We start from the raw sequence: 12,431 nt of genomic DNA, 5'->3' as shown, positions 1-12,431 counted from the left end.
CTAGGTAGTCTCATACAACAGGAGGACTAATCATGTTTATCCAGCAGCCATTTATAAATAGACATAGAGTGTAATAGAGGCCAATTAGTCTTTGGACTCAAAATACATTGCTTTTCAGAATCCAAGATACAGCTGATCTGCAATGTCACAGGCCAGGAATCGGATCTTGTCTACTGGAAGTGGAATGGATCAGCAATTGAAGACGGCGATCCTCTCCTAGTGGAAGACTACCAGCTGTGAGTTTACTGGTTAATGTCAATATTAAATTCTGTGCCACACCTTGTTCTAGTTTTAAATCTAATACCGAGAGCTAGCTGGTGCTCGACTATTCCTAGCCTTCTGCTGACCACTTTGGGCTTTGCTAAGTCATCTAGATAATATTTGTGAGAATCTGTATTTTGTGGTTGTTGTTAAAAATACGTGTCACTGTACAAATTGCACACCAGCTCAAAGCTCTTTCCTTACATTCTGTTTTGTACTGCGTTGCAGTAAGGTTCTCTTCACGTGTATTAAATCCTTTGGAAAGACTATGGAAGGAATCAGGAATCAGTCTTTCTGCTTCAATCTCCATGGGCTGGATAAAGATCTAATAATTCTTCCTTCCAGTCTCTTCATATGCCGTGCCCTTTGTCATCTGCCCCAGTCCCGAACACCCATGGAGGCCAGAATGTTTAAGGCTCCCCCCTGACCCCCGTGTGTGTGTGTGTGTGTGTGTGTGTGTGTGTGTGTGTGTGTGTGTGTTCCTTTGCAAGCTGGTAATTTTAACTTGATTTCTTTGCTACTGGGTGTTCCTGACCTTGAGGTTATACAATTTTAGATTCGTCTTACCAATAGACTATTTGTGCATGATGGGAGGAGGGGATGTGATTATTTGAGCTGTAATTTATGTTACAAATAAAGCAATTACCTGGACCTGTAGGTCTTATTCCCTATTGACGGAGCTTACCTACTCTAATTACTCCCCTTCTCTGTCTCTCTCTTTTTGAACAGCGTGCAACATCCTTCATCCAAAAGAAAGTATACACTCATTACAGTACTTAACATTTCAGCGGTCCGGAGCCACTTTTATAAGTATCCATTTACTTGTTTCGTCAGGAACACGAACATTATGGAGTCAGCATATGTCACATTAATATATCCAGGTAAGTAACAAGTGCTTACTTAACCTCACCGATTGCACAGCCCAGTGGATTCCTCTGTGGTTTCCTTTGCCTGGAACGTTCCTCACCCTTTCTTCAGCTGCAGCTTCTCATCGTTTGTGCTTCTTGGCCTGAATTCTCTGTTCTGTTAGGAAACTTCCCACCCCCTTGCCTGATCTGAGCCTGCCTCCCTGCCTCTGTTTGGGTGCCACTGTGGAGGCATCATGCATCCCTGACACATGTAGAGACATCATGCATTGCGATCACATGTGGAGGCATCATGTATCACGATCACTTGTGGAGGCATCATGCATCAAAATCACACGTGGAGACATCATGTATCAAAATCACACGTGGAGGCATTATGCATCCTGATCATGTGGAAGCATCATGCATCCCGGTCACACGCAGAGGCATTATGCATCACAATCACACGTGGAGGCATCATGCATCGTGATCACACATGGAGGCATCATGCATCACGGTCACACATGGAGGCATCATGCATCACAATCACACGTGGAGGCATCATGCATCGCGGTCACACATGGAGGCATCATGCCTCACAATCACATGTGGAGGCATCATGCCTCACAATCACATGTGGAGACATCATGCATCACAATCACATGTGGAGGCATCATGCATCCCAGTCACATGTGGAGGCATCATGCATCACAATCACATGTGGAGGCAGCATGCATCACAATCACATGTGGAGGCAGCATGCATCCCAGTCACATGTGGAGGCATCATGCATCCCAGTCACAGCAATTCCTCTCCATATCTCTTAACAAATTATTCTTTTCCCAGGACCAGTAGCTACCTGTATTGGCTTCATAGTCATTACCTCTTGAATTTTTTAAAGCACAGGACCAAACAAGATGGTTATACAGGGAAAGCCTAGCTACCCTGTTTGTAACAGGGATGTCTGAAGCCACTGGTTTTCAAGAATTGGTATAGTTAAAACCCAGTGCTGAAAATATTGTTTAAATACTCCACAGTATTTAAAACAGGGCTTAAAAGCCAGGGTATGTGCATAAACATAATTTAAACAAACAAACAAATAAATAAAGCAGAAAAGTAAAGCATTTGAGGATTTAGATATTTTCTGGATGCTACTCATGCCCTGACAGCCAAGAGGCACTTCCTTTGTCTTTCCTCTTCCCAATTGTTCTCTACCCTCCTTCCTCTTAACTTCCCTCTTCTCTCACCTCTCTCACCCACACTCCTTTTCTTTGGGTGAATTATGAGGAGACACCACATGGATGTGGAAATGTGAAAGGCCGCTTCCTTTTTGTACCCCATCTTTAGGATCTTCCTGTCAGATTCTCCTCCCTCAGTGAATCATGCAGGCTTTGTATGATTTTGACCTATCCTATTGTGCTATAGTGAACTCTGTCTCTATGGTCCCCAAAAGGTTTTCTCGTACTGTGTATTATGCTTTAGGTGGAAACTTAAAAGAATGTACCTTCATTTTCTATGGACTTATGCAACACTGCCCCCCCCATTAGTGTCCACTGATACAATGACAGTGGATGCACGGCCACGGCTCTGGGTGTAAAGTGGTTCCCAAATGCATGCTCTTTGCAGTAAACCTATTCAAATGGCCGTGACCAAAGTTTTCATTCCTTTTGGTTCTAATGATTTTCTCCTCTTTTTTTGTTGTAGCCCCTGATTTCAAGAATTACATCATTGGGACCTTTGTCATCCTAACAGCTATAATTATATCATGTGTTTTCATCTATAAAATCTTCAAAGTTGACATTGTCCTTTGGTACAGGGATTCTTTCTCCCATTTTCTCCCCTCAAAAGGTATAATTTTATATCCCACGAAATGTTTCCTCTGAAGAGTTAAAGATGACTCCTAGCATTTTTTACTGAAAGCTTTTAATGATGGTGTTGGCTTAGACACATTGATTCTTACTTAGTTTCATAACTGATACACCTGATGCTAGTTACCACCCTAGCTTCCCTATTGACAGGATACACAGGTGTTTAGAGCATCTTTCTGTAAGTTAGTTACCCAGAATCCATTGTTAAAACATGCTCTGTGCTGCATGTGCCCTGTGGATTCATGGTCCACAGTCAAATGAAAGAGAGTTCTACATCTTTTTCTTTAATATTCCAGCATCATATCAAACTAATATAGAAAGTATAAGTAGAATGTGGGCTTGAGATGTTTGGAGAATTGGGCAAGAAAAACGTGATAAAGGAATGGTTGCCTTGAAAGTATATAGGGGAGCATTAATTGCTATGTGAGGACCATTTTGTTGTAAAACATAAGAAGAAACATGTAAGACATGAGAATTTAAAAAGGTGTTGTGGGGGAGGGGAGGAAAGAGAGGATCCTGAGGGATGAGTGTGATCTGGGTACCTTATACACATCTATGGAAATGTCATAATGAAACTCGTAATTTTTAGAGTTAATATATGTTAATGAAAACAGATGCTGATGCTAAAAAAATCTCAACATGTAATTTTTGTTGCAGAAGAGTAAAAAGCTTTCAAGTGTAGCAAACACTATTCCATAGGTAAAGTCAAATGTATAAGTTCAAAGGACACAGGAGTGATTTGCAAATGGCTAATGTTAGAGCAGAAGCTGTTTGCCCAAGATCCAGCTAGTGAACATCCCACCATGGAGGATGAGAAGCTCACGAAGCCCCACCCCTAGCTGAGGAGCCATTTGTAGCTGCTGGCTCCCGGAGACAGTCAGTTTTCTTTGATGTTATGGATTCTGGTTGGCTGTTCGTGTTCCAGAAGTCGGCTCTAGGCTGACACCGGTACAGAGAACACTAACTGGGCTCAGCAGGGTATAAGAAAGGGACAAGAAGTTAAGAGGGGAAATGCTCAGGGGAGGGGCTGGGGAAGAGCTGGAGAGGATCAGTGGAAGGGAGATATGATCAAAATATACTCTGCACATGTGTAAAACTCATAAAGATTGAATGAAATGTATTTCTGAAAGAGAAAAATGTTGTTCATATGGTTTTAAAGTTTTGATGTTAGTGTATATAAAGCGTCCTGTTATTTAGATTATATTTTATCCATTCAAAAGAGTGTTATGACAGGTTTCTGTTAGTAGTCAAAGATCACAGTCTGATTACAGGCTTTGTGACTATTGGTCTTAGTTAGGGTTTCTGTTACCGTGAGAAAAATGCCACGGCCAAAATCAACTTGGCCAGGAAAGGGTATGTTTTACCTTATAGCTTGTAGTCAGGGAGTCAGGATAGGAACTCAAGCAGGAACTGGAGGCAGGAACTGAAGCAGAGACCAGGGAGGAGTGCTGCTTAATGGCTTGCTGTCCCTGGTTTGCCCAGCCTGACTTCTTATACCATTCAGGATCACCTGCCTAGGGGTGGTTCTACCTACAATGGGTTGGGCCCTCCCATATCTACCATCAATCAAGAAAATGCCCTACTGGCCTGCCCACAAACTAGCCTAGTGAGCACTTTCTCGGCCGAAGCTCTGCCTTCTCCAATGGCGGCTAGCTTGTGTCAACAATAACAACTGATCTGAATACCACTTAAATATCTAAGGGAAAAAATCAAAAGCACACATAAACATGTGTGAGAAGGCCTATCATTCCTTAAGATGTTAAGGGGTAATTATGAAAACAAAAATTACACATTGCTGCCCTATTGAATTTAAAGTAGCATCAGATGTGTGGTATTGCTCTTTTCTGTCAGGCAACTGTACCAAGCTGAAACGAACATTTGTGGCGTTGATTTTGTATCGAATCTTCTATTTCCCCCCATGGTTCTAAATACATTTCATTTCCCCCTTAGCTTCAGATGGAAAGATCTATGATGCCTATATTCTCTATCCCAAGACTGTCGGAGGGGGACCCTCCTCAAACGTAGACACTTTTGTGTTCAAGCTGTTGCCTGAGGTCTTGGAGGGTCAGTTTGGATACAAGCTGTTCATCTGTGGAAGAGACGACTATGCTGGGGAAGGTATGGAGATCCTTCTTGTGAACTTAGCTGCTGAGTTCCAGTTCTTAGGCTTGGCTCCATTGGACATATCTGAAGACTTTAAGGAATTTCTTTAAATTTTCTCTTAGCTTGTTGGGTCAGCGTTTAATTGATTTTTATTCTTTTGAAAATTTAATAACTAGTTAGATCTAATACTACGTTGCTAAGCCAGGAGTATTATAGTAATTATAGTAATTTAGCAAGCCATTTTCAAATTTTGGACTGAGGGTGTTCTGAATTCCAAGAGCAGAGTTCGTCTTTTCTGGGCTAGTTCTTAAGCCGGTCTGTAAAATGAAACTGTCTTTGGCTCTCAAGTAAGGCAAGGCAAAAGCAATGGGAGTCATAGAGCAGAGGTTGCCAAGGACTTCCTGAGGGCTGGGTTCAGGAAAGAACGTCTAGACGGAAGCTAGACTGACCCCAACATGCTCTGTGTCTTGCAGATATTTTCGAGGTTACTAATGAAAACGTAAAGAAAAGCAGGAGGCTGATTATCATTTTAGTGAGAGATATGGGTGGCTTCAGCTGGCTGGGCCACTCATCTGAAGAGCAAATCGCCATTTATAATGCTCTCACCCGGGAAGGAATTAAAGTTGTCCTGCTCGAGCTAGAGAGCATCCAAGACTATGAGAAAATGCCAGAATCTATTCAGTTCATTCAGCGGAAACACGGAGCCATTCGCTGGTCAGGGGACTTTAAAGAGGGACCACAGTCCACAAAGACCATGTTCTGGAAAAATGTCCGATACCACATGCCAGCCCAACGGCAATCACCGCTATCCAGACATCGTTTACTAACCCCGGATCCTGTGCTGGACACTAAGGGGAAACAGCAGGCAGAGACTCACTTGCCTCTCGGCTAACGTGGCAGAAGTGGACCAAGAACACTGGGATCCCTCCTGTCATACGGTGCTGCAGCTAGGCTGTGCCTCCCAGGAACGTATGCTGTCATGAAACACACCTATGTAGTCCCTTATCCCCAGGTCACCTGGAATCACACCATTCAGGGTATAGGACTTGGTGACAATAGTGGGCTAGGTCAGTTGGGAGTGAGCATTGGGGAAGCTCCGGAGCAATGGCTGCTCAGGGATGCTTCTCTGGGATGCTTGCTAACTGTGGAGGCAGTGAACCGGGGGGGAGTCAGCTTCAGGAGATGGCCACATCTGTGGGTGACTTAAGTAAATTCCGTGCAGCCTTGCAGTTGGGACTGTGGTTATCTGAGAATATTTTGGGGATCATAGGCAAAGAAGTGGCTCCCGTAAGCCTCGATGCGGGTGAGGTTTACTGACACTCCCCTCTCCCCGTAGAAGGCATAACTTCCTTGCCTTTTCCAGACATCTTGACCACCAAACTTAGATTTTGAAGACTAAACTTTATTTATAGACCGTGAATACTGTCATTTCAATGAAGAAGGATTCCCTGGGTTCCCCCATGGCAGTCACCTCAGCTCTCCGCAGAAGAGGGTGAATTTTAAGTTGACCGTAGAAGGGAGCCACTCCCGAGGTTCTTCTGTTCACAGGTCCACTCTGGAACGACTGTTGCATCATCCTTATTCTCTGTACTTTTGCTTGTGGCTTCTCTGGAGATGCAGCTCTGCAGCGCTTCCTCCCTGCACTTTGCGGCAAGCACAGCCTCATGCAGGAGACTCAGCTCCTACCTCACCTTCTGGGACTGCAGATGCTAAAGTCTGCACAGCCTTCCTGCCCATCTTGTCCCCAGTCCCAGCCCTCTCCTGTCAAGCCTGCTCTCCACCATCCTGCCCTGGGACTGCAGCACTGCCTCTGGAGCCCTCGCCTCTGCCTTTGCCACACCCCATCTGTGCTGTGCCGCCCACTTCCGGTGACTAGAATTCGCTCTTTCCTTTGCTTCACCTGACCAGGAATTTGCTAAAGTTCTAAGTTTGATTCAGTGCTAAAATCCTCAAGTGCCTGATCTCTCCTTACTCTAAGTCTTAGCCGCCAGCCCTTCTGTCACGCCAACAGTGTTGCCTGCTGGTGGTCACTTCAGAAGGTGGTTTCTTTGCAAGCAGGAATCAGACCTCTCTCTCTGAGAGCGAGGTCTGTCGCGAGAGTGTTCCCGCCCTTCGCTTTCCGCAACGTGAACACATGGCATAGACTGGCCAAGACCTTTATTTTAAAATGTTCTTGGATAATCGCATTTGAATTTTGCAGTTATTCTAATTTTATATATAGGTCGGGGAAACTGACCTATTTAACAGAATTGCTCTTTTAACTCTCCTGGAGCTAGGCCTTGAAGTTGAACTTTCTGGCTTCTGTCGCTGTGCTCCAACTCTTTGATTTCAGATCCATCACTGTCTGCTTCCCCTTCCTCAGTCCTATGGGAGAAGATGTGAGTGTTTTATAGGAAGCAACCGAGTCCGGGAATGTTTTTACAGAAGGAGCAAACAACGCTCCTTCTCAGTGTAGGGATTTACTAAAACCAGCTTTAGAATTTTCAGCCTGATGTTTTTCTTTCCCAGTACTGGTTCCCTAAAGGTCAACATTTCTTTTGTAACTAAAAATGAAAGCAAATTGGGTTTTGTGGTACAGAAGCTTTCTGTTTGTTTGTTTTTAACTCGATGACTGTCTTCAGAATAATTTGAATAGTTCTGGAAGATTGCAGAGCCAGGTTCACACGCCAAGAAGAAACCCACAGTTTTAAGGATTGTATGAATGTGGGTACCCTTCTGTCTTTGATGTTTTTGAACATCTGCTAGGGGCGAGCACAAACATTATTTAAAGGGCGACTTCTCACACAGAGGTAGACAAAAGCAGATGGCTTGGGATTTTAACTCCCCACTTTTGAACTCTTTTCTCCTGGATCCAGCTTGAGAGCACTGAATGGATGGATCACTAGATTGCTGGCTCAGAGAAAGAACGGTTGTCCCAGATGGCAGCCAGAAGTCTATCCTTTACCCATGATGCTTTAAAAGTTTAATTTTGCTGATAATTTTTTGTCTGTCATCCAAAAAAAATGTATTGGCTTACATGTATATTATGAGTGAATTAGAGCCAATGGGAAACTGGGCCAGAAAGTATAAGGAGAGAGCAATAGCAGAGGACCACAGATAGTGTGGCACCAAGAACTGGGAGTGAGGTAGGGGGTGGAGACAAGGATAAGCCTGGGCCAAGAAAGACCCTGAATTGGAGGGTAGTGTCATTCCTGATCCACAGGGGAGAATGAAGATGTAACTTCCCATCCAGGCAGTGGGGGCTTCCTTTGACTTATCCCCCTCTTCCCCAGAAGTACCTGGCTTCAGCCATCTTTCATGCTTTCTCCATTATTCTGAGTTCACTGATGGCGTTTTTAAAAGGCCAGCCAAGTGTTGCAGAAGTTTGCACATGCAACGATGTTTTAATTACCAGTGTTTAAAACTGGTTTAGCAGAATGTATGGTTTTCTCTCTCCTGCCTTTTGAATTTCACTTATAATGAAAGGAAAAGTATTGAGCCATTTTAATGACATTTTTTATCAATTATATTTATACTGATAAATAATGAAGGTTGTTTTTTTTATTAAAGAAACTCAATTTTATAATTCAGCAGATGCCAAGTATGTATCACAAACCACCAAATTTATGTACAGTGTGTATTATGGAACAATAGACTCAACTTGTTTCCCAATAAATTGTCAAACCTTCTGTTGAATACCATTGGAAATTCTGTTTCTCTGTGTGTCCTTTCTTCAGCATGCACGTCCCAAGGCCTGATATGAAGAACTCTGCCTTCTGCAGGATGTTCTTCTGGGGGTAGGGGAATAGAGGTCTATGCTGGTTAGTTTCATGTCAACCTGCCACAAGCTAGAGACACCGGCAAGGAGGAAGCCTCAGTTGAGAAATTGCATCCATAAAATCATAACATCAAGCTGTAGGCCAGCCTGTAGAACCTTTTTATAATTAGTGATGGATGGGGGAACGCTCATACCATTGTGGGTGGTGCCACCCCTGGGCTGGAGGTCCTGGGTGCTGTAAGAAAGCTGACTGAGCAAACCATGAGGAACAAGCCAGTAAGCAACAGCTTTCCATGGCCTCTGCATCAACTCTAACCTCCAGGTTCTTCCCCTGTTTGAGTTCCTGTCCTGATTTCTTTAACGATGAACAGTGATGTGGAAGGATGAACCAAATAAACCCCTTCCTTCCAAGGTGGCTTGGCTCATGGTGTTTATCACGACATTGATAGCTCTATGACAGGATCTAAGGTCACTGGTCAAACAGTCCCATAAGCCCTGATTTCCCTCATGTAGCCCCATCTGTTCCTTTGTTTATGGAGTGGATTAAGGGCGAGGTTGTTGTTCAGTAGTAGGCCAGTTGCCTAGCGTGCGGGAGCTTGATTCCCAACACAGCACTAAATTATCAGTAAACAAATGTAGCCCATATATTCTGTTAATGTTATCATTATTGTTGTTATTATTGCCCTTTGACCCTTCATGCTTCGTGCAAACATCCATGTATTTTTCTCTCAGACAAGAGCGAGGCGTCTAAAATGGATGCAGTACAGCTGCTTGACTTCAATGGTCAGAGAGTGTTCGTAGTTTCATTGAGTAAACGACTCAATAAAAAAATTAAAATGTAGGAAAACAAAAATTTGCAGTCTAGTATCTAGAGAACTTACTTTTCCTAAATTTCCCATCAAAAAAACCAATGTCCCAGAGTGCTTCTGTCCTTTGACCAATTAATATTTGTTTTAGCAATGTGTTAGGTCAGCTCTAACACTGCTAACAAGTCATGTGGAACCCCTTTCCGTCAAATGGCATTCCCTGCTTACTTTGAACTAGCTTCTCTTGGAGTAGAGGTCTCTGGGATTACTTCTCCTTAAGAGTGCCGCCTATGTAAAAAGACCTGAGTTATGAACTCCTGACCATTTATAATTCTGAATGAGAGCAGAGCACCCGGCTGCTTTGAACCTCCGTTTTGCTCGCTATGGTAAGACTTCATAGGCATCTAGGTCACATGTGGAGCACCTCTGTCCGACTTCATAGGCATCTAGGTCACACGCAGAGCACTCCATCCAGTATCTGGGACGGGATCTCCAAATATACCTTCCTAATTTTAGCAGCTAGTAAATGGTACATTGAAAAGGTTTCTCATGTGCAGAAAGGAATGATTACATAACAAGAACACATGGGAGTAGAAACCACATACAAAGAAACAGCATGCAAGATGGGGGGGGAGGCACTTGGCAGTGTAATGATATTTATTTGATAAACAGAATCAAGGCCTCCCTGTGTGTAAGGAGGAGGTGGGTGTGTGTTTGTGTGCCCGAATAAGTTTTGGAGAAGGAAAACAGTCAGGAAATGGGTGGCACTTTAAAGTGAGCACTAATCTTTCAAACAAAGGCTTACTACTCTTACCCAGGCTGCTCAAGAGGTCTGATTCCTGTACATTCAGTCATCTTAAAGCTGAAGGTGAAACTCTCTGAACTGTGGAGCTGTTAGGCCAGTTGGGCCTGTATGACTAGACTCCTGGCTGGAGACTCCGGCTCTGAGCTCAACCTGCTGGGAGCCATGTTTACTCAACCTTTTAAAGGACCTTTTACCTAGAAGTGATTGTGAGTGTCCTTTGGGCTTTGTTTCCTGGTCTAGGAAGTGTCTGGGGGCTTGGTTTTCTGTCACTCAGCATGTCTTGATAACACCCCCTCAGACTTACCTGCTCACAGGGATTGTTTCCAGCTCACTTGGGACTCTGCCTCTGTTTTTCTGCCTGGCTCTTCCTCCTCCTCCTTCTCCACCCCCCCCCCTTAAGTCAGCCATCTTGCTTGCTCCCTGAGCCTAAGTAAGAGGCAGCACCCTGTTTACCTTGAGGGCTGAGGACAGTGACTGTCTCCCTTGAATACTTTTAATAGTTCATCAAAGTTCCCCATTCTGCTTGATTGCTTCTGAAGTCCTGTGTTTCCCTTACAATAAGATTCACGGGCTAATCTCCAGACGTTAAAATGAGTTGCCAAGGAACCAAAATGGCCAACCAACAAATGGTTAATAATTGAATAGCTAGATTTCAAAAAAGCGAACACAAATGGCCAATAAATGTGTTTTAAAGTGCTCAACAGCCTTAGTCATCAAAGAAATGCAAATTAAAACTGCTTTGAGATAGGATCTCACCTCAGTCAGAATGGCTTACATCAACAAATCTGAGACAAGGGTTGGAAAGAACTTGAGAGGAAGGAACCTTATTCTCCACTGCTGGGAACGCAAAGGTAGTAGAGTCATGACGGAAATCAGTTTGGAGGCTCCTAAGAGCTATTTCATTCCAGGGCATTGGTCCAGAGAACTTTGTACCTCCCCATAGAGGTAATTGCACCCCCCACCCCCTTGTTCATGGCTGCTCCGTTCACTATAGCAGGGGAACGGAGCCAACCTGGTTGTCCATCAACAGGTGGATGGATAATTAATATGTAGTTCACATTTTAAGAAAGGAATCCTACTCAGTTCTTGAGAAAAATGAAGTCATGGGAAAATGGGTGAATTTAGATGCTTGTGTGTGTGTGTGTGTGTGTGTGTGTGTGTGTGTGTGTGTGTGTGAGAGAGAGAGAGAGAGAGAGAGAGAGAGAGAGAGAGAGAGAGAGAGAGAGAGACTGAGGAGAGAGCACTCACGTGCAAGTGCCTAAACAAGTTTTAGGGAAGGGGAAAATTACAGGAAAGGTCATCTCTCTCCTCTCCAGCAGCTAGGCAGCCAAGCTGCTCTCCACTTCTGCGGCTGGTCCTGTCACTAGCTCCTCTCCCTGTGGGCAGCCAGCTGCCAGGCCGTTTTCAATGCCTGTCTAGCCTGATTACTGCTCAACTGTCTCTGCTGCTCTCTAATTCATGTAACCGGCTCAGCCCGTTCTTAAGTTGGCAGGAAGAGACCACGGCAGGAGAACCCTTCCGTTGACACAGTGTTGCAACCGAAGGGCAGCAGGATGGCTTCCCCTCCCAGATACAAAGCGAGTCTGGTCAGAATGCTTAGCTAGAGAGAAAAGCGTTTTTGTAGCAATGGCAGCCACACACAGGCATGGAAGTTCTTCAGACGTTGATCACAGCGATATCACCTGTACACATGTCATGGCAATCCCTCTACGAGGTCACCAGGGCACATGTGCCCTCTCTGGGTAGAAGAAGAAGACGCATTGTTCTTTAGAGTTCAATGAGGCCCAAAGTAATGATAAATCAAGTACAATGATTTGGAATTGTCTGGCCAAGGCTGCACCGTCAGAAGTCAGCACACTCAGTAGAGATCTTAGGGCACTTCCTCAAGGCATTCAAGGAAGAGTTCAAAATGGTCTGTGTGTCCTAAGTATAGTCAGGCTATGTGGCTGACAGTCCATTTCTTGAAGGCAGCCAGAGCAGCAAGGT

General features: G+C 44.2%; 1 protein-coding gene across 6 annotated transcripts in view; it reads left to right on the top strand.

Moving 5' to 3' along the window:
* The window catches only part of Il1r1 (interleukin 1 receptor type 1), a 71,075-nt gene extending 62,311 nt beyond the window's left edge, over positions 1-8,764 (top strand). For all 6 annotated transcript variants that reach the window (XM_075980299.1, XM_075980302.1, XM_075980300.1 and 3 more), the window contains 5 exons: positions 119-236; positions 991-1,142; positions 2,811-2,954; positions 4,925-5,092; positions 5,551-8,764. In XM_075980299.1, the coding sequence (XP_075836414.1) occupies positions 119-236; positions 991-1,142; positions 2,811-2,954; positions 4,925-5,092; positions 5,551-5,969 (1,001 nt within the window). In that variant the 3' untranslated portion in view covers positions 5,970-8,764. The remainder of the gene's footprint in view (positions 1-118; positions 237-990; positions 1,143-2,810; positions 2,955-4,924; positions 5,093-5,550) is intronic.
* The last annotated feature ends 3,667 nt before the right edge of the window (positions 8,765-12,431 follow it).

Source organism: Microtus pennsylvanicus, chromosome 7 (genome assembly GCF_037038515.1).
Source record: "Microtus pennsylvanicus isolate mMicPen1 chromosome 7, mMicPen1.hap1, whole genome shotgun sequence".
Taxonomy (NCBI): domain Eukaryota; kingdom Metazoa; phylum Chordata; class Mammalia; order Rodentia; family Cricetidae; genus Microtus; species Microtus pennsylvanicus.
This window is presented reverse-complemented; position numbering and strand designations above follow the sequence as displayed.